Genomic DNA, 25,031 nt, shown 5'->3' with positions numbered 1-25,031 from the left:
GGAGTGTTTTCGAGTAAACAAAACATGAAGGAGCTTAATGAATGATTTACACTCATTATATTATGTCATTAATTTCATGATTTTGCTATCTTGGACAGTATTTTAGAAGTGCTAACAAGTGATTTTGGTGTTGTTTTATGATTGATGGAAGTGGAGAAAACAAGAGCTAAAAGAGGTCAAAGGAAGGAAATAGGCAAAAGCTAGCGAAATTGCATGAAATGACCAAAACGTAAGAGATCCAAAGTTCGAGGATTAAAATGTAATTAATTAAAAGTTGTGTCGAAACTTGAAATGAAGATCCGAGAGTTCTAGAAGCCAATTGGATGAAGGAAGGTGTCAAAAGAATCAAATTTAGTCAAGATATGATCATAAATCATTTTCCAATATAAAAAATTTTTGCCCTGGAGTTTTGGTCTCACATTTAGACTCATTTTTTACATAGAAAAAGATCAAATTGGAGAATGATTCCTGAAGCAAAATTGTAGTCCTTTGAATTAGCTTTCCAAAGCATCTTGAATCACTTCAATCGAATATCGAACGAAAAAGTTATTACAAAAATATTGAAAACTGTCTAGTACAACCAAAGTAGTCCTCAGAGCCCAGACGCTATCCCTCAGCGCCTAGGCGCCCAAATCGCAGCGCCCAGGCGCCACCGTGCGAGAGTAATTTTTATTAGATTTTTATCATTCTTTTTCGGCCCAACTCATCTCCAAATCTTTCCCTAAACTCCAAGACATTATAAACACAGAATTGAAGACCTAAAGGAGAGAAGAGCCGCACGCTAAAAATCCATGGGATCAAGCCACGCGTTCTTGACATATTGGAGAGAAGACAACAAGAAGGGAGATTGAAAAGAGAAATTCAAGAAGATTAACACCAAGCAATTGAAGATTAGAAGCATTCATTGGAAGAGGAAGGAGATCTTGATACAAGAATTCTACTTTTTCTTCTACATTTTTATTACAAATCCGGTGACGTATTCTAAGATAATTTCCTATTTTTCTTCCATTATTATGAGTAGTTAAATTTGATTTTAGGGCGAACAATATAATCTTTTGGAATCCTTTATTTCATGCAATTGAGATTCTAGTGCTTTTATATTTTATGTGTTGATTTTAATATTGTTCTTAATACATTTAATTACTTGATCACTAATTAGATGATTTGTGAACAATGATTGCGTAGAGATGCAGATTATTTGTTTAGACCACATGTTAAAATCCGGTAAATTGATATAACGTGTAGAGATACCTATATTGATTGCAGTGGCCGTGTGTAAATTCTTAGAACTAATGTTTCGTTTAATTAAATTTAATTTGTATAGAGATATGTAATTAAACTAATTAAATAGGTTCAATGAGAACTCGAGAGGGGTAAGTTGAATATAATAGAAGAATTCGATCGAACATTACCTTAGGTTTTATGAATCTCGATTTATGAAGTAAAGGTGATCAATAGGTGAAATTGTTCCGTCCTAACGTCCATTTATTGTTTGAATTCTCAATCACTTTTCGTTGCATCCAATCGCATTTTTAAGTATTTAGAATAAAAATCACATTTAATCATTGTTTTTGTTTATTTTCGTCTTAAAAGTACAGTCCTCGTGGGAACGATAGTCTGGACTCAAAATGTCCACTTTATTACTTGTTACGATCCGTTTACTTACGGGATAAAATCGACAACAGAGCCTGAATTAATGAGATATTTGCATTGACATAATTTGTTGGATAACTTGATCTAAAAATTTACGGTATTAAATATGATTAAATTTATGTTATTTAAATATTATCTTGAACCCATAACCTTTAGCTGCTCTAATAATCTAACAGTTTAAGCTATTAATTATAATCAAATGCATATCATTTAAATATTAACTTTAACATATTTTTATCACAAGCAAACAATTTTAAGAGGTATTGTTTTGAATAAAAACGAAAAGAAAAGAAAAAAAAGAAAAAAGAGGAATGTGATATACTTCGGCTTCTTTTTTTTTTTTTTTTTTTTTTTTTTTTTTTTTTTTTTTTTTTGTTTTTGTTTAGTGAGAAATATGTCATACCAAGTGGACGTAACTTTTGCATTGAGCCAATAGAAACATGCGATTTTGTGCTTATTATTGTCTCAAATTTAGGAATTAAGGTCTAATTCAAGCCCCTCCCAAACACCATAGGCTATTCAAGCCCTTGTTTGGTAACCTTTAATTTTTATTTATTTTTAATTATATTTTGAATAGTATTTTTTAGAAAACGTGTACTTAAAAAGTAGGAAAATATTTTGAATTTACGTGTAGAATATTTTATTGTGTGATTAAGTATGAGAAATAAATTTAATGTGAAGGGAATCAAATAGGGTTTTAAATTATAAATGATATGTACATGTTAGGATATACATAGTAAGAATATAAAATCCTTTTTTATTGCATTTGCTAATGATACCCCTTTATCATTTATGGAATGTCTTCGAAAAATTCCCACATGAATGGGATTAAGTTGATCTACCAAAGTTGTTAAAATGATTAAGAATATTGAAAATAGACAGCTATGAATAAATTTGAATTTGGCTGCATTGAAGTACAAATTGGCCCCGTTTGGTACTAATTTTTTTCAAAATGTATTTCTCTGTCATTTTTTTTCAACAATACATTCTTTATTAAAATAATATTACACATAAATAAAAAAAAATTCTTATTTTTCAACCACACATTTTTCATTAATTTATTATTCAAAAATATATTTTTACATAAAAATATCTCCCAAACACAGTGAGTACGTCAATAAAGCAATAATGAAAACAACGGTGTTCGATGGGTTTAGTAAATATAGCTATATTATAAAATTTATGTTGGCTGGTCCAAAATTTATAGATAATATTATTCAAAAATCAATCGTGATCTGATTTTTCTCGGTTAATGAAATTTCGCCAAGTTCATCTAAAGAATGTAATATGAATTTTTCGAAACCCTTTAACTAAATTAGAAAGCGATACATCATTTATGTCCTTGTATGTAAATTAAGGAAATTGGTATACCTTTTTGCCTTGCACTAGAGTCTTAAGCGAAGCATGCGTAGTCTTATGCACGGTGTACGAGTAATTAAAGTAGTCACATGAATTAATATTATCGTGATATTAGGCATAATATACACACTGGTATTATCAGTCGAGAATAAGATTAAATTTTTTATTATTAACATAACATCTTTTTATAGTATAACACCAAATTAAAGGATTTGTATGACATGTAGAAAGAGTACATTAATAGGTTTGTTAATGGATATGTCTTGACACGCCTACTTTGTTGTACATCGAAATGCCATCGAATGTACCTAAAGGGTCCAAGCCAGGGTGGATGATTTATTACATATGTCAATTGTCATAATAAACACAACGAAGATGTTCATACATTGAACACGTTGTCAGGTTCTCATCAAAAGAAAAAATATATATCGCTCATTTTCCTGCTTGTTCATTAGTTAAGGGTGTGTTTGAACTAAGTTTTTGCATAGAATACGTTTTATAATAGTGAGTTTTTGAGAATGTGGTTAAAAAATAGAGAAAATATTGTTGAAAAAAATGAGTAAACGACTCACTTTTGGCAATATTTTAGGTGGGATCCGTAGAATTTTCGAAAACTGCCAAAACTCCCACAAATTGAAGCAACTCCACTGTTTATTGTTATGAAGTTAATAGACAGATTTAAAACTTACATTAAGTCTCATTTCCAACAATTCAACCATGACAATACACACCTTATTACAATCCATGAAAATATACGGTCCACATATTTTTGTTGTCCGCATACCTAAACTGTTGCAATTTTGGCGTCGTCGTTGTGGTGATATAGTTCAGACCCTAAATCCGTTCGTCGGAGTAGTTTCTGCGGTACTCAGATTCTACAAGTTTTATTGCTGTATCATGGGAAACAGACGTTCGAATTAAACCTCAAGTACTTATGGTGAGGAGGCAAATCTGTTTTAAGGAAACTGTGTTCACACAAGCCTTGAGTTGAAAATTTATTTATTTTTTGCAACTAACATATTTATTTATTTAGCGATTTACATATTTGCATTTTAATCTTATACTTCGTAGATTTTTTTAGTTTATTTTGTTATATGTGCTTCATATAATTTTACAGTTTATTATCTGTATGTCGAAAAAAATCTGAAGAAAGTTAATTAATTTAATACATTCGGTTTGGTAGTTGTCCAACCGGTATTTATTTAAATAATATATGCAAATACGGTATTTCTACATTTTGGTGTACGTAAGTGCATATCTAATATGTTAGTTGTATGTACAGTATCTACCAAATATGTGTAAATACTATATATGAAATGAAATAAAAATAGTTTGTAAAAATTTTGTGCAAATACGGTGAGCTTTCTACAAATACAGTAGGCATATATATGATAAGTTGCAAATATGGTAGGCTGCAAATACAGTAAACTGCATATACGGTAAACTGCAAATACGATAAGCTGCATATACGGTAAGCTACCTACAAATACGGTAAGCGACATATACGACATGCTTAAAATTTATATCTAAACTACATATACGGTATGTGATAATTCGATTTCATCACCACCGCTATATTTCCAACAAATATTTGGATTTAATTGTAAAATTATTTAATTAAGAGAATGCATAGTTGAAAATGAATTGAATGAAAAATTAGTTTAAAACGAGGCTAAAAATCAAGATAAATTGCACACTACAAGTGAAAACACAAGTCCCATTCCGACCTTAGATATGTGGAATTGTTCTGGTCTAACTCGATTTTAGACTAGTATGTATGTGTGTGTACATATATATATATATATACACTTAGATAATTTTTTACGAGCCTTTTCAAAAATAATTATAAAAAAAATTTAATAGAGCAAGTGATTATTGATAAAAATTCTGTATAATCACGAATTATATTACCGTAGGTGATATGACGGAATTAGATAATTCTTGATTATTTCGATTGACACTAAAAATATTATTATGACAAACTTTTGCCAATAAATACTGACGCCAATATATTTGACAATAATCAAAGGTACATAAGACATCTGTCGAATATATGAATATAAAAATGAGTCGAAAAAAATTAAGTATGTAAGTAATATAATGAACAAAGACTAAAGACCTTCAATCATCCTAATATTAACAGCACTTTTTGGATTGAGTCAGGTCTTCCAGTACTTCTAACCACGAAATAATATAAAAATGTAACAAAATGTATGTACTTGTTTGATAGGAATTTTGATAATTGATTTTTTGACCGTTAGAAATAAAGTGAGTCTTATCTGTAAGAGAAGAATTCAAAAATGACAGTTGAAATAGTAAAATAATGATCAAAAAATTGATTTTAATTAGATTAATAACTATACCAAATATATGTTGACATCTCTTAAGACATTTACGTTATCTGGATCGTGTGTTGTGTATTACTCTACTTATGCATCCACCGGTCAGAATATATGCATTCAAGTGTATCTGACAATAATCATTCGCCGAGAGAGCAAAACAGACCAGAGAAAGCAAGAAATCGAAGGGAAAAACAAATTACAAAAAAATTCATACATAAGTTATAATTCATTAAACTTCCATAAGTTATAATTCATTAAACTTCCACTAATCAAATGAGTATTGTTATTCATAGTGAGGACTACCGGTAGTTGTCTTACGTAGCATTTATATGATGGTTAATTATTCGATGCATGGAATAATAAAAAACTACCAAATTAATACAGTAAATAATAAACTGTCACATGCATGCAAGATGATCCTCACTCAAAATAAACTTACATTCAATTACTCGATGTGGGACGAAATATAACCCAACTATTGGAAATACTACAAGAATATGGCTACAATTCCAATACAAAAGCCAAGAAAGAAACATGAACAGGTATGCAATGGCAGCATACGGATATCAAATGTAGAGGATAAATTTGTTAAAACCAATCAAACATGTATAAGCAGATATAAAATCTCACGACATCATCTCAACATAAACAAATCTGAAAATTGTGATGTACATATAGCATAGTCGAAATAACAAACGTGGTAAGACTAAGAAGTTGATATCTACGGGGCAAAATATGTAACTACAAATATCAAAGCGAGGAAAAAATATCATCGTATAGCTACTATAATGCAAGCATTTTGGAGTAATTTGTTCGAGATACCACCTTATGTAAAAGATTGAGCAACTGAAGATGTAGTAACCAAACCCGAAAGAAGGCCAACAATGACTGCACTGTTGTATGTGCTTGGTTCGGTCTGCATTGAATTGTTCCTTGAATCAATAAACGACTCGTTGCGAAAAGGTCCACCAACTAGTGCTCCGATTGCAACATTTGGATTCGGTTTATCTGACTTGAGCCACCTGAAACCATCTCTGCAGCCAGTTGTTGCATCTACTGGAATTGAGGCTCCCCTGTGATGCACATACTGTGGGTACTTGTCCCCGTAGCCCACGAGATAACTCATCTTCAAGGGGTTGTTACCTAATACATAGTCGGCCTGAAACAAAGTGATAACAATCATATATAAGAACTGGAGCATGTGAGCTCCACAGGGACAAGAGATCCGGTTACACAGGACGGTAAATGCTCAATTCTGGTGTAAATATTTTTTATTTTAAAAGTTTATTATGATTAACCAAACTTGGACTTCTGATAATGAGTATTCGCAAAGTTTACTAAGTGATTTCTTGAGTTCATCCCCAGCTCTAACTGTTGTAATTTAAAGCTTTCTACTATCAATTAACAATTACTTTTACATTCAGTCGTCCTTTCTTTAAAGAAATCATTATTGCTTTCGACTTTGCAATTGTCGCAATTGCAAGATTACTGTAAATAAGTGGAATCCCTGAAGTCGTCTTGCAATGAGAATGCATATCGCACGGTGCCTTTTGAAAGGCGTCCCTAGTCATCAGGTTTTAGTTTTTGGTGAAGATAAAAATGTACCTGTGACAAGGCAAACTTCCGCAGGTCCGATGGCCTATAGTTATTTCCATCACAAGATATCTTTGCGGTACGAGATGAAAGCATGTAATCACTGTATACAACGGCTAAAAATGCAGATGCCACAGGATGCTGCAGAGCATTCCAGTCACTGATCCATATCAAACCGTCTGCATTAACAAACCGCACGTGAGCAAAACTTGAAATGAATGAACATGCAGAAAGAACTCAACTTGTTAATGTTGTGCGAACAATATTGAAGACAAGCAATGGGTCAAAAGTCAGGAAACTGAATAATGAATGTAAAAACCTAATGATGTTCGGTAAGTAGTACTAGAGGAGATTCGAGTGTACTACGAACAAGATTTTAACTTTTTTCTTCTTTAAAAATATCCAGTCATGTTCAGTCATGTCCATACTACGTATTAAAATGCATTAAGTATTAAAGCATCAGAAGGAATATTACTGTCAGTTCTACTAGTTGTAGCAGTTGGAGATTTTGGTAGGAGGCCGCACATGACAGCCTCTGCCGATTTCCTGTACTTTTGGAGGACATTGGAGCTTGAAACATCTTTTGACCCAAAGAAGTTAACCCTGGACAGAAGAACCTGCAGCAAAGCATTGGATTACTCTCTCAATCCACGAGCCAACAACTTAATACAATTCGAGGATAAAATATTTAGAATATTTAAGTTACAGAATATTATGCCATGTATATTAACATCAATGATTGTAAGACAGGCCGATATAGCCTAATAAGTGAATAAAATTTCACAAAAAAATAAATAAATAAAATTAAATGACATGTTTGATACACTAGACTCGACCACACCGGATTGGATTAAATAAGAAATATACGTTAAAATCTTCTTCGATATAACATTGCAATGTTGACCAATACCGATTATCAAACACACCGTAAGCGTTTTTCTTACACCGTAAGCATTTTTCTTGTGCCTAAAATTGCTATTGATGTAAAGAATTTTACGGAAGTAAACTCTTGAGAAATATACGTTAAAATGTACCTTGCAACTGGAACCATGGAGTATTTAGTTCTCTAAAAGAAGCCAATTAGCTCAAAATAAATCGTTCATACTATAAATAAATAACAAATTAATTAACTTCAAATCCAATAAAAAAAATTCTATATCCAAATGCAATTTAAGGGCTTAATTTAAATATTCTCCAAAGAGGTGAAAATCAATTTCTTGAAAGAACAAAAAGTACCTGAGTTCCAGCCAGCTTGTTATCCCAGCTAAACCATGTAGGACTTCCCCAATTGGCAAAGTCTTCACCATTTTTTCCAGTCACGTATTCAAAATATGATCGCTCCCCAGTTGCATGATAAAGCCAACTAGCTGCCCACAAGAGCTCATCCCCATAGCCTGTAGAGTTGTAGAAGTTTTGCACATCGGGAATGCTAACGCTATAAGATTTTCTATATTTGTCAGCAAAAGTGAACAGTTGTTTAGAATGCTTCAGAAGCAGGCTTGAATATTCAGAGTCAGTCGATTTAAACACCAGGGATGCCGCTGCCATAGCTGCCGCAGTTTCTGCAGCAACCTCAGTACCCGGGGCAGAAGTGTTCAGCTGCGTGAGTGGTCTTTCCCCAGTCATGGTCTCAGGCCTGTCCCAACAAGCATGGTCGGCTTTAGGATCGCCCACCTGCCAACATTTGAAATTGTGAAAGAAAACAATTTAGAAATATTTGATCAACTAAAAGAAAGAACATACAAAAAAACAAATTTCTATGCTAAATGGCATTTGCCAAGCTCTGTATCAATGTAAAGAGCATACATATTAGTTCCGTAATTATTAGATAAAGAAAAACATTTTTCGCTAACATGTTTTAAGTAGAGATTGGTATAAATTAGTGTGTGTTTGAAAGAGCTTTTCCAAACACTAAAAGAGCTTCCTGGAGGTCAAAAGCACTTTTGCTTAAAATGTTGACTGTTTGGTTAAAGTCAAAAGTAGTTCTTAAAATAAAAAAAAAAAAAAAAAAATGGCTGAAAAATGCTGTTTTAGCTAAATTATGATTTCTCTAAGAAAAAAAAAACTCCAATTGAGCGTTTAAGGAAACTGTAATTTAAAAATTAAAAAAATACACATTAATATCTCAGAAAAAAGCTTTCTAACTTATCTAACCCAATTAAATAAATACAAAGATTATACATAAACACTTTTATGGTCATACTACCAAACAATTTTAAAACCCATATTTGCTAAAACTCATTTTCAACCACACATTTAATGGCATCCACAACTTTTATCAATTTTTCAACCACACGTCAAAATCTCCTAAAGTCTGGTTTTTAGCTAAACCCAACATGGGCCTAATATTCACGACACTTTTTTGAAACCCAACATGGGCTTAATATTCACGACGCTTTTTTGAATTCACAACCAAGCATTGAAAAGCTTTTTAATAAAAGCTCCACTACTAAAAAAAAAAAAAAAACACTTCTTCTAAAAAGCTCTTATTCACAACCTTTGGGCCAAATGGACCCCTAATGCCATTTTATTTAGGTGTCTTCACATGAATTTTAAGCAAAAGAAGCACGAACAATGACACACTATACGAGACATGGACATGCCAACACATAAGGACGTGGACACGTAGGCTACAAGTCAATCTAGGAGGTGAATAACTTTGAATTAGAGTGGCTACTTGTTGTATAATGATAACTTTGGGTAAACTATATATTACTGCTATACAAAAGATAATGCATATAATAGATATCTAACAATTTTGATAGGAAATTAGTAAAATCTTTCTCACAAGGATCATTAATAGGCTCTTAATCAATGGTTGGAGGTCAGAAAAGAAAATTAGAGTAACCTGAATGTAAAGGACATTTTCCGAAGGATGAGCATTTATGAGGTAGTCGGTGATCCACTTAAGCGAGTCCTGAGCAGGTTCCAATTGATTCACCACTTTCATTTGATCCCCATACTCCAAGATGGTCCACGACAATACTGTGGCCGTGAAAGCCATCGGGAATCCAAACTTAATGTGATCTCCAGCATCATACATACCTTTCGAAAGATCTAACCTTGCTTCACTTCCGTCTTTCAGAGCAGAATCACCTCTCCAAGATATCTTATTATTCACCAACTTCCCGGCTGCAACATAAAATAGCAAGTTCCCAACACCAAATTCAAAATGGAAAGTATTACTTCAAATAGAAATCTAACAATATGAACTTCCGTTTCTTAATGATCACAGATTACAACATTATTGCAAATAATCCCTTTTTTGAACATTTTAAAGAAATTAATCAAGAAAGTAACAATTAATGACCTATAAGTACAATTCAATACAGATATTCAAACATTGAAGTAATAACAGCATAATTACCACAAGGCATCTAAAAATAACTAAGAAAATTCGAACTAATTAATTAAGATAACTAAAAAACACGGGCTACATAATTACAAAACAGAACCATAATAATTAAAATTAAAAAATAAAAGGACCAAGAACATGTTTGGCTAATTAAGCTTAGAAAGAATTAAGTTACCTTAAAAAAACTTATAGTTTCTAAACACGTTTTAAATATGTTAATTTTTTGTTATTTTTAGTTAAGAAAAGTATTTGATTTTGAAACAGTCAAAGCAACTCACTCACTTATTTTGAACTTTAATCAACAAAAAAATAATTTATTTTATTTTTCTTATAAGTAAACCTTTTAAGCGAATCTAAACATGATCTAAATGAAGTATTCAAGAGTACAGTAATGTATCAAAATAGTAACTACTGCAGCCAAAAGATGACAAAAACATCATTACACACGGGTCTAATCAGATCACAAGTTCAATTTAAAAGGAAAAATAACAGAGAATGAGAGACTGACTAGACCTTTCTGTATCTCCAAGAACTGCATAGCAGTTTTGAGAGCGTCGGCATATTTCTGCGTAACCGCACCGGGAGGCCCCGGAACTGGAGCGGCTTCAAAATCTGATCCATTCTTGTGCATTTTCTGCTTTACAGTTAATGCAATTGCAATTGCAATTACTGCTACTACTATCAACACAATAAACCACCCAAACCATCCTCCTCTTGACCCCGATTTCTCTCCCATTCTTATGAAGAATAAAGAAATTTTCTTGCAAATGTAGAAATAGGTGGAATAAGGGTCTTAATTGCTGGATCTGAACATGCAAAACGAAATGGTCCGCACGGAAAAATGCGAGGCAAATTACAAGGTTTTGATCTTTGTTTGGAATTCTTTGTACACGGAATGGAGTTTTTAAGAGTGATTCGAAGGCAATGTGGGAAAGGGGTCTGGAGAAATTGGGGCTTGAAGGGAGAAAATGGTTGGTTTAATGGAGTCGATGGATCTCGACAGTTGGGTTCTTGCAAGGCAGAATCTCTCACCGACAGTTCCTATGACGATGATGTTTGTCCTAGTTTCTCTCTCGGGGGTTTAGCATCCTGGCGGAATGACGAGAATGCCCATGGTAGTTGTGATAGATTTTTTCTTAGGTTGAGAGGTGATTCTCAAAAGGAATCTCAAAATAGAATTTTGCAATTTGTACACTGATTTTTAATATTGTGATTGACATTTGCATTGTTGTCAAATAGAAATTGAATGAAAAAATTGTTTAAAATTTAGCCTATCCAATAAAATAATGACTTGTGATAAAGTGTAAATTAAAATGTACTCCATAGTGTACATGTAGTAAGGTTCCCCAAAATAATACAATACACTTTATTTTTAGTTGTGAATTGTGATTAACACTGGCTGACAGTGGCCTCTATTTTATTTATAATAAAATAATGTTATCTAACATTATTGGTACTATAAAATCAAATTGATGAATTATATTATTTATAGTGAGAACCATTGATAATCGTTCTACATAATAATTTGTTATTTGATACATTAATATGATAGTTTTTGATAATCCTTCTACATGACAATTTGTTATTTGATGCATTAATATGATAGTTTTCGTCTCATACATAAAATAACAAACTATCACATATATGTCACGTATGACAAATATTAATAATCTTTACTATGAATAGCATTACTTATAACTGATATAGTCAATGAAAGATAGAATAAAATTATTTATTTAATTATACATATTATTTAATATCATATTAGTGTTATCTAGATTGAAATTTTAACACCAGTGATGCTAAATAACATTACTCTTTCTAGAATTGGACAAAACTTCAAAGCAAAATCGAATCGGACCGGACCAGACCAGATCGAACCAATTCGAATGGTTCTTCTTAAGTTAAATACCCAAATATGTATCAAAATCGAGAGTCGAAGATTTTGGTTCGACTCTTAGTTCTAAACTAAGATCCAAAAAATCAAATCTCTCCAATTTTTTTATTAAATAAGTTAAATTATTTTAATTTTTTAAAATTAATTTGCCAACTAATTACTTGAGCCCGAAAATATGATTTTCCTATTTTATTTAATTGAGCCAAAATATCATTTTCATGTTTTCACATCAAGCTCAACTTTACCCCTGTTTAGTGGCCATTTTTTTCAAGAAAAATAGTTTTAAATAGTATCTTTTAGAAGAATATATGATCAAAAGTATGAAAAATTTTGGATTTACGTATGGAATATTTTATTGTATGATTGTGGTTTAAAATGGACATGTAGAAAAAGAGTTTTAAAAATATAGGAATCAAACAAGGGCTTTGTAATTCAAATTTCAAAGAATCAAAGTTAGGTGACCTAAGTTTTTCTCAATCATTCTGCAATTTATCAAATAATCGAAGCTGGGCAACTGTTTCTCTCTTCATCTTACCTTCATTTTTTCCAACCCTATTCATTGAAGTTCCTCCACTTTGATCAATATAAGCTTCATCTCACTCATTTTTAATAATTTCTCATGCTCAATATATGAATAATATAATTTATAACTAGTGTTCAAGATATTTATTGTGAGTTCCTGCATTTTCATGTTTTCCTTTCTCTCAGTAGCTATCTTCCTTGTCGTGCTCTTTATTTTCACCCTTTTATTAGTGAATATTTTCACATTTCTTTTCGTATGTTTTCTATATTGAACATGTCATTAGTTGGATTAATATAATATTGTTGTAAATATTAAAAAAAATTAATTATAATATAGAATCGAATGGAATTGAACTGAACAAAACTGGTTTCATAATTAAATTTAGATCAAAGGGTTCAACTTACTAAATACTAGAAAATTTTGATTCAGTTTGATTCTATTTAAATCAGAATCGAATCGAATCAGATCATGTCTTATTCAGTTTGATTGTATTTTAATTAACTTTTTTCTTATAACTCTTTGCTATTTGTGATTACTAGTAATAACCTTTCGTCTTAGTGATGTTGATACCTCAAATTTATTAATCAATGCATTGAGAGCTCGTGATGCATTGGACAATGAATTAGAAACATTCATAACAACCATTGATTATAAATATTAATCTTCTCAAGATAATTCACAAGATTAACTTCTCCTTGTATGATGATAATATGATTTTTAAACACGTCGGACTTGACCAACTCAAACATAGACTCAAATGTCAATCAATGTGAAATTTTGCTTGAATCTATTAAACTATTGAGATTACAGTTGGGGACAGTGTCATAACTATCTATTATGATTTTATTTATTTTTTAATTATCTTATGTAAAAGATTATTGTTCATCAATTATTATCCTCCAATGGACCCTCGCACTCATTGAACTCGCAATAAGAATCAAGAATTGTTTAGAGTAACTATGAATTCAAACATATCGACTCAACATGTTCTCAAACTTGAATCGATTTGTATTTTTAGTAGTCAATTAAAATAGTTCTAAAAACTGCATTTCCATTTTGTCGATATATAGTAGTATTTCTCGAAAAAGTTGTCTCATAAAATATATTTTAGTATATCTATAATGTTAGATTTAATTATCAATAAATATGATTAATTATGTGAATTGTTTTAATACTCTATTTGAAATAGGTTAGAAATAAATTATAGTGACGGGTGAACTAAAGTAAATTAAACATTAGGCCTTCGATTGTAACTGCTAATAAAATGATTGGGTTGTTGAGTAGAGTGGAATGGAAGATTTTAATTATTGCACTAAAGGGGGTATTTTGAATTGGGAAAATAGGAATGGATGTCACATATTTAATTATATAAAACTACCCAGATGTCAAAACGTCGATATGTCCGAGTGGTTAAGGAGACAGACTTGAAATCTGTTGGGCTACGCCCGCGCAGGTTCGAACCCTGCTGTCGACGAACTTTTTAAAATTGTACTGTGGCTTTAGTCTTTGTTTAGTTAATCAGTTTTAAGTCTTTTCTTTCTTAAATTTTCAGTTTTGATAAGTAGAGAGTAGAGAAGAAGATGAACAGTATCTTTTTATTTTTTTATTCCTTCTTTTTTCCTCTTTCTTGTTTTATTTACTTGCTAGTTTTGGACTATGGTTGATTCTAATATTAGTTTAACAGTATCTAAATTTTAAATTTTGTATGGGCAGACCAATCATCATTCATTGGAATCGAAATATCTACAGGATCAAAGTCACAATTTACATCGATTTATGAAATCGAGTCATTTAGTTCCATATTAACAATGAGAGACATTGCATTCAATATAAACAAAAGTTCCATAAATGACTGAAACAAGCACATTAAAAATTCAATTTATTTTGAGTTATTGGTTCGAGTCTTAGAATGATTATACTATCCAAAACCATTTAAATATCAAATTGAATCAATCTATTTGATACTTTTGCCCATAACACAAAAACTTGTTCAAATGTCAAACTATTTTTCACTTTTTTCGGATTAAATTGGCGGATTCGATCTAGGTTTGGTTTCGGTGTTTCCTTTTCTTGACTATTTTTGGCATGATGTCACTGACAGTGATACACTATTTTCTCTTTCTTGCTAGTTTTGGACTAAATTGGTTGATTCTAAGATTATTTCAACAGTCAATAAAATTTTAAATTTTGTATGCACGGACCAAATAAAAAATCAATGATAATTTTATAAATTGAACTTGTTCGAAATGTAATTATGAAATCGAGTCATCGAATTCCATATTAATAATGAGAGACATTGCATTAAAATATAAACTAAAGTTCCATAAATGATCGAAACAAGCACGTTAAAAATTCAATTTATTTTGAGTTATTGCGAGTCTTAGAATGATTGTAATATCCAAAACCATTTAAATGTGAAATTGAATCAATCGATTTGATACTTTTGTCCACCACACACAAAAACTTGTTCAAATGTCAAACTGTTCGACACTTTTTTGAATTAAACTGGTGGATTCAATCTAGGTTTGGTTTCGATACGTAATGGATCAACAATTACCCAATAGAAGTCCAAATCCGTAGTGATTTGTGAGTCACAAAGTTCGAAAGTGGCACTGGAAAATGTCCATGGAAAGCAGTTTCCAAGCGTTGCCGCTATGGCACTAATGGGAAAGGCCATGACCAGTTTTCAACCATGTGAACTTCAAAACAGGTTTGTGGTTTGGAACACCCGGGCATTGTGAAGACACTAGAGCAGACTAGCTGAAACCAATGCTTGGTTCGAAAAGTTTTCATCAAATGGTGCCTACGAAGGTGGGAGCAATATTTAAGTGAAACACTCGAGTCTCGAGCCTGTGTTTCAGTAGTGAGCGTTCCATTTCTTTTGCGTTTGGCTTTATGTAATTTTCTGTGTCGTAATTTTATTTCGATTTTGCTCTTTAATGGAAGTTCTAGACAACCCTTTGTTTCATGAATAGGCCATTCAATTTATTTTGAGTTATTGATAATTACTTGCTAATTTCATGAACAGGACAACTACTCTTGTCTGATTGTCTGCAGAAGCTTTGTGCAATGGCAATTTCAAATTTTTGCCGAATCACTCATGGTATGATCTTCTACATTTTAGGTCTTCCCGTTCCGTCATCTGACTTATGTTCTTCATGTAGCATTCAGACCGAATGAGTCTATGAAATTACGTCGATACTTTCACATATTATGGGTAACGTAGGAAACATCTCTATTTTTCCCCTGGAGAATCTTTAGAATTTCCACTGCTTAGCTTTCAATTCGCCTCTGACCATCAAATGAAATGCGAATAACCCGTAGAAATATTACAGCCATGTTGTTATAAGTGGCAATGGAACCAAGCCGCCACCCCTTTTTTTTTTTGTACGCAAATAACATATGGGCTGTAAGAGACTTACCATTGAATTGAAATACTAGACTTAACAAAGCTTGTAAATTTGTGAGTGAAACTATTGTAGCAACCGAAGTGGAACAACCAAATTCTGCCTTCCACTGTGGTTACTACAAGAGAGCATGATAAACTGGGCCATAGGATTACCACTCTAGAATTAAAATAATTGGCTCAAGGAGAAGAACTAGTACCAACAATCTAAAGTGTCCAACAAGCCCAAATAATTAAGGGAAAAATTCATAAACCGTGTATTAGTTATGTACAATTCAAAAATCAACTCTTAAGTTTAACTAACGCAAAAATCAGGATTTTATCTAATTAATTAAAAATATTTATTAATTAAATATAATAAGGTCACAATTATACAATTAGTGGTCACATATACACAATTATAAGTCACAAATTTATTCACTGGTCACATATCATCAAATTAATTGATCACATATTATTTCGAGATCACAAATCAAAATTTTAATAGATCACAAATTATTTCGAAGTCACATATCACAATTTATTTATCGATTTTATAGGTCATAAATCCAAAAATTTATAGGTCACAGATTATATATTTTCAAATGGTCATAGATGACTGTTAGTCACAAAATAATTGAATTTTAAAGTCACGGACTAATAGTATAATTGGTCACACGCACCAAACACCCAAATCGATCGTCAACAGCCACCACCAGATCCGCCACATTCAAAACCAAAACACAAATCCGATTTTAGATCTAAACAACTATTTGTCCCAAACTACCCAAAAAACCCCAAAAGTAGATAACAAAGAAACTGTAAGAAGCAGCAGATTTAGCACTAAATAGCTGTAGCAGATCTTCCCCAAATTCCTCGTCATTCTACACCAGAACATCACCGCTCACACTTTCAACAAATCGTTCCCCGATTTCCTTGCCATTCAGCACTAGATCGCGACCTAATTCTGGCGGCATCGCACTACAACAACCTATACAACATGATCAGAACCCAACTTCGACGAAAAGCTAGAAAAAAGTGAGAAGTCGAACGTTTCTATAATTAAACCATCGGCAAATTAGTAAACCAACTGGTGTGTTGTGGAAATTGGAGGGGGGGAAGGGGGGGGGGGGGGGAGAGAGAGGATAGGTTTGACTTTTGAGGGAAGCCTAAAAAATTCTTGCTGCGGGTGTGTTTGAGGTTGTGGGATATTATTTATAATTCCACAATATGTTCTTATTAATATTTAAATATAAATTTATCACTTGATTTTTGCACAAACAAACCTTCAACCTGATTTTTTAATTATGATCTTTAAATGTCTGTAAGGGTGTAATTTCCACTAAAATATAATTAGAAGAAACATGGACAAGAGAAAATAAATATCTAAGCCCAATTCAACAAATCTAAAACGAGAGCCCAAAATATTCTTAAAACTTCCGACCTCCCATGGAGTCTGTAAAGTAGGCCTAGGTTGCTAATGTACTCGACAACCTAAATAAAGGAATCCAAGAAGAGTTGTGTAAAATTAAGCCCTTGTTTGAGCCACGTTATTGGAATGCAAATGTATTTTTGAATAGTGTATTGATGAAAAATATGTGGTTAATAAATAAGGAAAAGTGTTGAATTTGTGTATAATATTATTTTATTGAAAAATGTGTGATATAGATAATGTCAAATAATTGTTGAAAAATGTATTTTTTTGAAAAAATGTGGCGAAGATCTAAATCTTTTTAAGAAAAATGAAATGAAATGAAATGAAGTACATAAAAGCTAGCAAAAGTACAAATAGCCTATTAAAATTACCTGCTAACAAACAGTCATTGTACTACCTGTGGTGCTACTTGTACAATGTGTACTTACAATGTGCTCTTACAATGTGATGTGGCAAGGGAAGACAAGACAAATTGATTGACCAAGTAAATAATTTCAGATTTGCTACAGGAATTGAAAGTAGCAGGAAGGCTTTTTTCTTCTCTCTCATACACAATTTCAGACATTTATTTGCACCGACAGCTACGAAAATTTCTCCTCCACATTGTACGCCGTTGTCGGAGACGATCCATCCCCGACTATTGCAAGTGACGCTTCCAGCGTGGCTCCACCATTTAGATTGCTCCTTCTTCTTTACAAAAACAGTGTACACAAAAAATACCCAAAAATTCTCGCCCACATTCTACGACACCGGTGGAGACTCGCCTTCTCGATGCCGTCTCACCCAACCTGAGACCACCATCTACAGGTGCATGCCATCATTTTCCCCAACAATAAAGCAAATTTACTGAACAAAGCAAGCAACTGCGATTGACGTATTGTAGAAATTCGGGTTGAGCTCAACATTGTATTTCTCCTTCAAGTCCAAAGAGCTCAACCACTGGTGGGTACAACCTCAAAACCTAGTTCTATATCATATATAAGAAAAAATAAAGATTATACTTATCATTAAGTTTGATATTATCACTTGATAATGTTAAATCTCTTACATTGATGTTAAATCCCTCATTTTAACAATTGTTCCTGCCATTGTTGATATGTTCCAATGTGTTATTATGTTGACATCAATTTATTGGCTGCTCCGATAAAATATTTTTGTTCTCTGATATTAATGTTATGCATCAGTCTTGGAATTGTGGAGTGGTTAATTTTTGTTGAATGAGGACATTTAATTTGGACGCAGGAGAAGAAATTATGAAAGTAGTAGAAGACAAGTCAAGATTGGAATTCGAAAATGCGAATGTGGAAGATAATATGAGCTTATGTGTGGATGAAACGAGAGGAGAAGAAGATGTGATTGTGCCTGAGGTGGGTATGAAGTTCAACGACGAAAATGAAGTTTATGATTTCTACAAGAGATATGCTTACGAGGTTGGTTTCCCAGTCAGGAAAAGGAATTCGAAGAAAGATGACAATGGAGTTCTGCAGAGTATAACTTTGACATGTAGTCGTGAAAGACGACGAAACAGTTCCACAAGCGGTTCTTTGAAGCCGCAAGCAACAATTCAAACAGGTTGTAAAGCCAAGATCTCTGCAGCTTTTGATTATCATGGTTTCTGTGTAATTAGAAAAGTAGATCTCGACCACAATCATAAGATGAGTCCTTCGAAGTTGAGGTTGTATCGATGCAATCGAGAAATAAGCGCACATGTGAAACGAAAGATTGAAGTAAACGACATGGCAGGAATTCCATTGCACAAGAGTTTTAACTCTGCAGTTGTTAAAGTAGGTGGTTTTGAGAATCTCACTTGTGTGGAAAAGGATTGTAGGAACTATATCGAAAAAGTGAGGCGATTAAAACTTAGGGAGGGAGATGCCGCAACAATACAATCTTACTTTTCTAAAATGCAAGCACAGTGCTCGAGATTTTACTTCAGTATTGATTTGGACGAAGAATTACGGTTGAAAAATGTATTTTGGGTCAACAATAGGTTTCCTCAAGCATATAAAGAGTTCGGTGATGTTGTCACATTTGATACTACGTATCTCACTAATAAATACGACATGTCGTTTGCTCCATTTGTTGGTGTGAATCACCACGGTCAGTCAACACTACTCGGTTGTGGTTTGTTATCAAATGAGAACACAGATACCTTTGTATGGTTGTTTAGGATGTGGCTTAAGTACATGCACAGTCGAGCTCCGCATGGAATAATAACCGACCAAGATAAGGCCATGCAAAATGCAATACAAATAGTTTTTCCTAATACGAAGCATATATGGTGTTTATAGCACATTCTAAAAAAGTTACCAGAAAAGTCTGGTTACCATATAGATAAGGGTTCGATATTTTCGGCTATACACGTGTTGGTGTATTATTCGCAGACTGTCGAAGAATTTGAGGGTGGTTGGAAAACAATGATAGAGGAATATGAGTTGCAAGATAATGAATGGTTGTCGGGTATTTATGACAATAGAGGATGATGGGTTCCTTGCTTTTTGAAAACAACATTTTGGGCCAGAATGTCGACGACACAACGATCTGAGAGTATGAATGCTTTTTTCGATGGATATGTGCATTCGAAAATGTCGCTGAAGCAATTCGTGGAACAGTATGAACACGCACTTCGAAATAAGGTGGAGAAGGAGTTCCAAGCTGATTTCAGGTCATTCGCTCAAATGGTTCCATGCGCAACTAGGTAAGAAATTGAGAAGCAATTCCAGGCAGTATACATAATATTAAAATTTAGGGAAGTGAAAGCTGAGTTCACGGGGAAGGTATATTGTGACATTGTATCTTCTGTGAATGGTTGTTTGAGGACGACGTACGAGGTACATGACGATGTGCTATGCGGCGATCGACGGAGGAGAAAAACATTTGCAGTCTTATTTGAGAGAGAGAACTATGAAATTGTATGTAGCTGTCACTTGTTTGTGTTTCAAGGAATTATTTGTAGGTATACGATCGCAGTACTCATCTGCAACGGCGTTACTGTACTCCAGGATACTTATATACTACGGAGATGGAGGAGGGATGTCAGTAGAGCACACACCAGGGTCGCTGTTAACTACGCTGGGCTGGTAAGCACTCCTGGACAGTTGCGGTATGATAGAATGTGTCAGGCATTCGCTACCATAGCGGACCTAGCCGCAGAAGACGAAGCCTGGACCCATGCGATAATGGAATGGATTGGAGTTCAAGAGAAAGAACTTACGAGTTCAAGGTCGAGCATCTGAAGCAATGTCCAATCGCAGTGCACTATTCTAGTATCCTCAAATTTCACAAGTTCACAACAAAGTGCAAGTTGCCCCATATTGGATCCTAAAGCTGTGAAAAAGTAGGGTGCGCCCAAGAAACTTCAGAGAAAGGGTCCGTTGGAGTCGACTTCAAAGAAACCAAAGGTAAGTTGACGTGTTATGTTCCCAAATAAAACTGATTCCTAACATTATGTCTCATTCATTCGATTGTAAATGCAGGCTCCATCAACATCATCGAAGCCGAAAATACCAATTGAAAGGTGTACTTGTCCACCAGACGGTGCATCGTCCATTCAGCCACGTGAAGAACAACAATCTTCCACGCACATACCATTCTCCTATTCACATATATTGTTGGTTAGTAATTTTAAACCGTCCTATTCATATGTTTAAAGTTTAATTTGCGCTTTCTTATGATGTTGTAGGGTGACCATGAACCAAGTATTTGGACAACAGTCCCCGACTTCTACATCGATGCATCTGTCGTCAACCCATCCAATATTCAATTCTCAAGGTACGATTTTATATTAAACTACGCTCCTTTTGTAGGTCATGCACATCCTTACTACTATCCTCATTTACCGCGTCATGGTGGCAACGAGTTTTGATCCATAATGCATTGAGGAAGCGTCTTTTGACAACATCGATCTTTTAACAATCGGCATTATTTCATCTGTTTAAGTTTGAATGGGTGCTTTATTTTCAATAAATTCTTACGCGTTGGTGTATGATTGGGTTGTGAGATCTTGATGTACCTTTTGGGTTTTATTATGGCAAGATTTGAAATTTTGAATTATGCATTTGAAGTTGATTTTGGGCTTTAGTTCTTGCAAGTTTGGTTTGATATTTTTGTTATGCTTTTCGTGTTACAAATTTATTTAGCCATAACAATTTATTTTTAAAATACGATTTGTAATAAATTTATCTAGGTTTGGTTAATGATGAGGTTCGAGCTTGACAAGTGTGTATAATATAAGTGTTAGTTGGGGGCTGATTTGGGTTGTTAAAGATGGCCAATCCGTTGATTAAGTTATGGAAGCTAGTGAATTTAATTATCAAGGGCCATGCATGCAGGGATAAATCAGTTTGGAGGCTAATTTTGACTGAACTATAATATATATATATATATATACAGTGGTGGCTGAAAATTAGATAATTAAAATTTTGGAATGGAGGACAAAATAGGTTGGATCAGGGGACAAAAGACACTGGATCAGTTTTTGTCACCAATGAAATTGCAACTGAAGCAAGCTGGAGCAAACAAGGAAGAAACAGTCCAGCACGGCTACCATGTGACAGCACTGCCTTAAGATGCATGCGGTTGCACACATGCATACCGAAAATTACAAGGCTGGAATCATGAGAACCATGCGACTACATATAAAACAACAATGCGTTCGTGTTTCCTTTTTCGCGTAGTGTTTTAATTTGGATGAAATTCTTGCTTGGTAACTTTAATATTTCTAGGACTTTTATTTCCATTTTTTTTATCATATTCTAGAATTTTATTTCCTTTTTAAATTAGGTTTTAATTAATTTCCTTGTTTAGTATAAATAGTCTACTTACCGCCACGTTGCCGATTATTTCAAGACAATGCCATGATAAATCTACTACATTCATAAGTTGTACCTTACCCACATAAACAACAGACTGTCACGTTCCTTACAAATAAACAACAGATTGGCATGATAAATCTACAACATTGATTTTCCTTCCACATAAACAACAGATTTGACCTAACTAAATAGGGCTGGACATGGTCCGGTCGACCCGAAATTTTAGGATATTTAGTAAGTGAAACCGTCGGGTCCAAATTTAATTATAGAACCGTTTGGGTTCGGTTCCATTCGGTTTGGTTCGGTCCGGTTTGGTTCCATTCGGTTCCGTATTATAATTAAATTTTTTAATATATACAAAGTTTCATTAATTTAATTAATGATATGTTCAATCACGTTTCGACAATCACGTTTCGAATGGCTTCGCTGTCTTCAAATTTGGGGAGAAAATGGAGGTTGGGTTTTTCCCTTTTCTTTCAGCTTTTGGTAAGAAATTGAATAGAGGGAGAAATCACGTGCTCTCACTGTCTCTTATTCAGCCTTTTGAATTCTTTGTCTGTCTGAATTCTTTGTCCTTTTGTCATTTTCTTCCTTTTTTGCCCCTTGCCACGTCACATTGTAAGCCAACCTTGTAAACCCACATTGTACAAATAGCTTTTTTCTTGTACTACTGAAAGGGACAAGCTAAGAGATTAGAAAAGGACACCTTATAGGCTGCTAAATATGTCGTAGCCCTCAAAATCGAAAACCATGGCAATGAAAACTACTTCGAGACAAAATAGTCGGTGATGGTTGGTGGTCTTTGAGTAACGGAGGCCTTAAACACACTGTGATGGCTTTTATGGTGGGCAGCGGCTGTAGGAGACTGTTGGTAGACAATGTTTTCCTTCGATGGTTGTCGCTGCATTCGGTCACTTCATCGAGCACTTTTTCTACAACTAATGCAATAAGATAATTTTTGCTCTCCATAATCCTTTGCAAAAGCTCAAAATTTCAGAATCCAATCTTGACAGCCATTTTGGTGTTGGGTTGTTCCCCTCATTTTGATTTGTCAGAGAAACCAAAAATTGGTGGTTTCTTAAAAATTCCTTATTTCTAGGAGATTTTTAGTAACCATTTTTCTTCTTCTTTGGTGGCTGACACTGATTTTTGGTAGAGAATACTGGCCTGAAAATTTTCATTTCTTCGGTCAATTTTTCCCTTTTTAGGGAAAACTCATTTCTAGTTTCATTTTGCTCCAAGATCCGATTTTTGCTTCCAAAGAGGTTTATCCGTTCTCTTCCCAGTAGAATAGTTTCCTTCATTTCTTGAGGGTGTTTTCAACTTCACAATTGGGATGACTCGTTAAAAAACTAGTTGGAAGAATGCTCCAAGCTGCCAAAAATATTTTTGCTTCATTGACCATTTTCATGGCTAATCTCGTCAATGGAAAATTTTCATTTTTCCCATTTTGTTTGCTGTAACCATTTTCATCGTGAGTTTGTTCAGCCCATTTCCTTTGTTTTTGGTGGCTGAATTTGCTGTTTTTAGTAGAAACTAACCGAAAAATTCTTCATTTCTTGGTGATCCTTTGTATTTGGTAGAACATGGTTAAAGTACTATTCCCATAGACGACATCAATTTGTTGACCCCAAAAATTGTGCCAACCGAATCTTGACCTCACCTTCTCCACCTCGACCTCCCTTTGTGTGAAATGAAACCAAACATATATAGAAAATGGAAATGAGCCTCGTGAGCTAATGTGCGAGGCCGAAGTTCCAAACCCAATATGCAATTGTTTAATTAAAATAAATCCAATTAATTAATTAATTAGTCGATGCCATCTCGGTCGATGTAGGACTCCCTCCGTCATGCGCATGCTATGTAATTTAGGATATAACAAGTACCATTTTTCTTTAAAACCCCCGAAACAAAGGAAATTGTTGGGAATCTACTTATACATGCACAGCGAAAAATTAAATTATTTCGATTCCCATCCAATAGATCTCATTGTGTTTGGTTAGGAATTGTGATAGGATTGTACCTTTTCCAGATCTGCAATCCTTTTGCTTTTCTTTTCGTTCCACAACTTTGATTCGCCACCACAGCTGTCCAATTGTCCAGCCTCCAACGGTGATCCACACAGAGAATATGATTGCAGCCTCTAGGGTTTTCTCTTGTGCCAGCAAGAATAATGAAAACCTTATTCGACCTCAAACCCTAGTTATGTATTTATATAAACCCAAATAGGCTCGGCCCGGTCCGGTCCAATAATTAATTAATCCAATTAATTAAACCCGGTCCGTGAATTAATTAATCCAATTAATTAATTCGAAAATATAAATAACAAATCCAATTAATTAATTTATCCAACGATTGTTAAATTAACTAATTTGCAATTTGCAATCTTCCAATTCTCTTTTGTGTGTGACCCATTAGGTTCCCGACCACGATGCCTAACGACGTGAAATATTATTTTGATCTAATCAAAATTGATAAATTAAAACACCCTTTTAATTTATCGTCAATTCACATTCGCCGTCCCTGATTGACATCTAGTAATGTGTCAGGGCAATACATGTGACGGGAAATGTCACGTGGTATGACAAAATCAAATTCGTTCGTTTACCGTGAAACTATAATCCTTTCGTCAATATGATCCGATCAATTACGAGATATGGAATTATGTCAATCTC

General features: G+C 33.6%; 2 protein-coding genes and 1 non-coding gene across 3 annotated transcripts; 2 read left to right on the top strand and 1 right to left on the bottom strand.

Moving 5' to 3' along the window:
• Window positions 1–5,963: 5,963 nt before the first annotated feature.
• LOC111401285 (endoglucanase 10-like) lies at window positions 5,964–11,407 on the bottom strand. The gene is made up of 6 exons (XM_023028960.1): window positions 10,816–11,407; window positions 9,796–10,079; window positions 8,184–8,621; window positions 7,423–7,564; window positions 6,960–7,126; window positions 5,964–6,513 (listed from the first exon to the last, which is right to left on the bottom strand). Exons 1-6 carry the CDS (start codon window positions 11,036–11,038, stop codon window positions 6,181–6,183), a joined length of 1,587 nt encoding a protein of 528 aa, XP_022884728.1. The 5' UTR covers window positions 11,039–11,407; the 3' UTR covers window positions 5,964–6,180.
• Window positions 11,144–20,025, top strand: LOC111400306 (protein FAR1-RELATED SEQUENCE 5-like). Its single transcript, XM_023027723.1, has 3 exons — window positions 11,144–11,417; window positions 18,785–19,698; window positions 19,927–20,025. Exons 1-3 carry the CDS (start codon window positions 11,144–11,146, stop codon window positions 20,023–20,025), a joined length of 1,287 nt encoding a protein of 428 aa, XP_022883491.1.
• TRNAS-UGA lies at window positions 14,115–14,196 on the top strand. The gene has a single exon. It is a non-coding gene; the product is annotated as a tRNA-Ser (tRNA).
• Window positions 20,026–25,031: the final 5,006 nt, after the last annotated feature.

The sequence above is a fragment of the Olea europaea genome, chromosome 10 (genome assembly GCF_002742605.1).
Source record: "Olea europaea var. sylvestris chromosome 10, O_europaea_v1, whole genome shotgun sequence".
NCBI classification, from domain to species: Eukaryota; Viridiplantae; Streptophyta; class Magnoliopsida; order Lamiales; family Oleaceae; genus Olea; species Olea europaea.
Note: the sequence above shows the minus strand (reverse complement) of the source record. Positions and strands in the feature narration are given on the sequence as shown.

What these genes read in the sequence shown, in the direction of transcription:
- LOC111401285 (XM_023028960.1), bottom strand. Translation starts at nt 11,038, where the DNA reads ATGGGAGAGAAATCGGGGTCAAGAGGAGGATGGTTTGGGTGGTTTATT. An exon ending in GTTCTTGGAGATACAGAAAG is followed by an intron (nt 10,080 to 10,815) that starts GTCTAGTCAGTC and finishes TTTATGTTGCAG; the next exon opens with CCGGGAAGTTGGTGAATAAT. An exon ending in ACAAGCTGGCTGGAACTCAG is followed by an intron (nt 7,565 to 8,183) that starts GTACTTTTTGTT and finishes GCTTTGCTGCAG; the next exon opens with GTTCTTCTGTCCAGGGTTAA.
- LOC111400306 (XM_023027723.1), top strand. Translation starts at nt 11,144, where the DNA reads ATGCGAGGCAAATTACAAGGTTTTGATCTTTGTTTGGAATTCTTTGTA. An exon ending in GAATGACGAGAATGCCCATG is followed by an intron (nt 11,418 to 18,784) that starts GTAGTTGTGATA and finishes ATTTGGACGCAG; the next exon opens with GAGAAGAAATTATGAAAGTA. An exon ending in ATGAGAACACAGATACCTTT is followed by an intron (nt 19,699 to 19,926) that starts GTATGGTTGTTT and finishes TATTATTCGCAG; the next exon opens with ACTGTCGAAGAATTTGAGGG.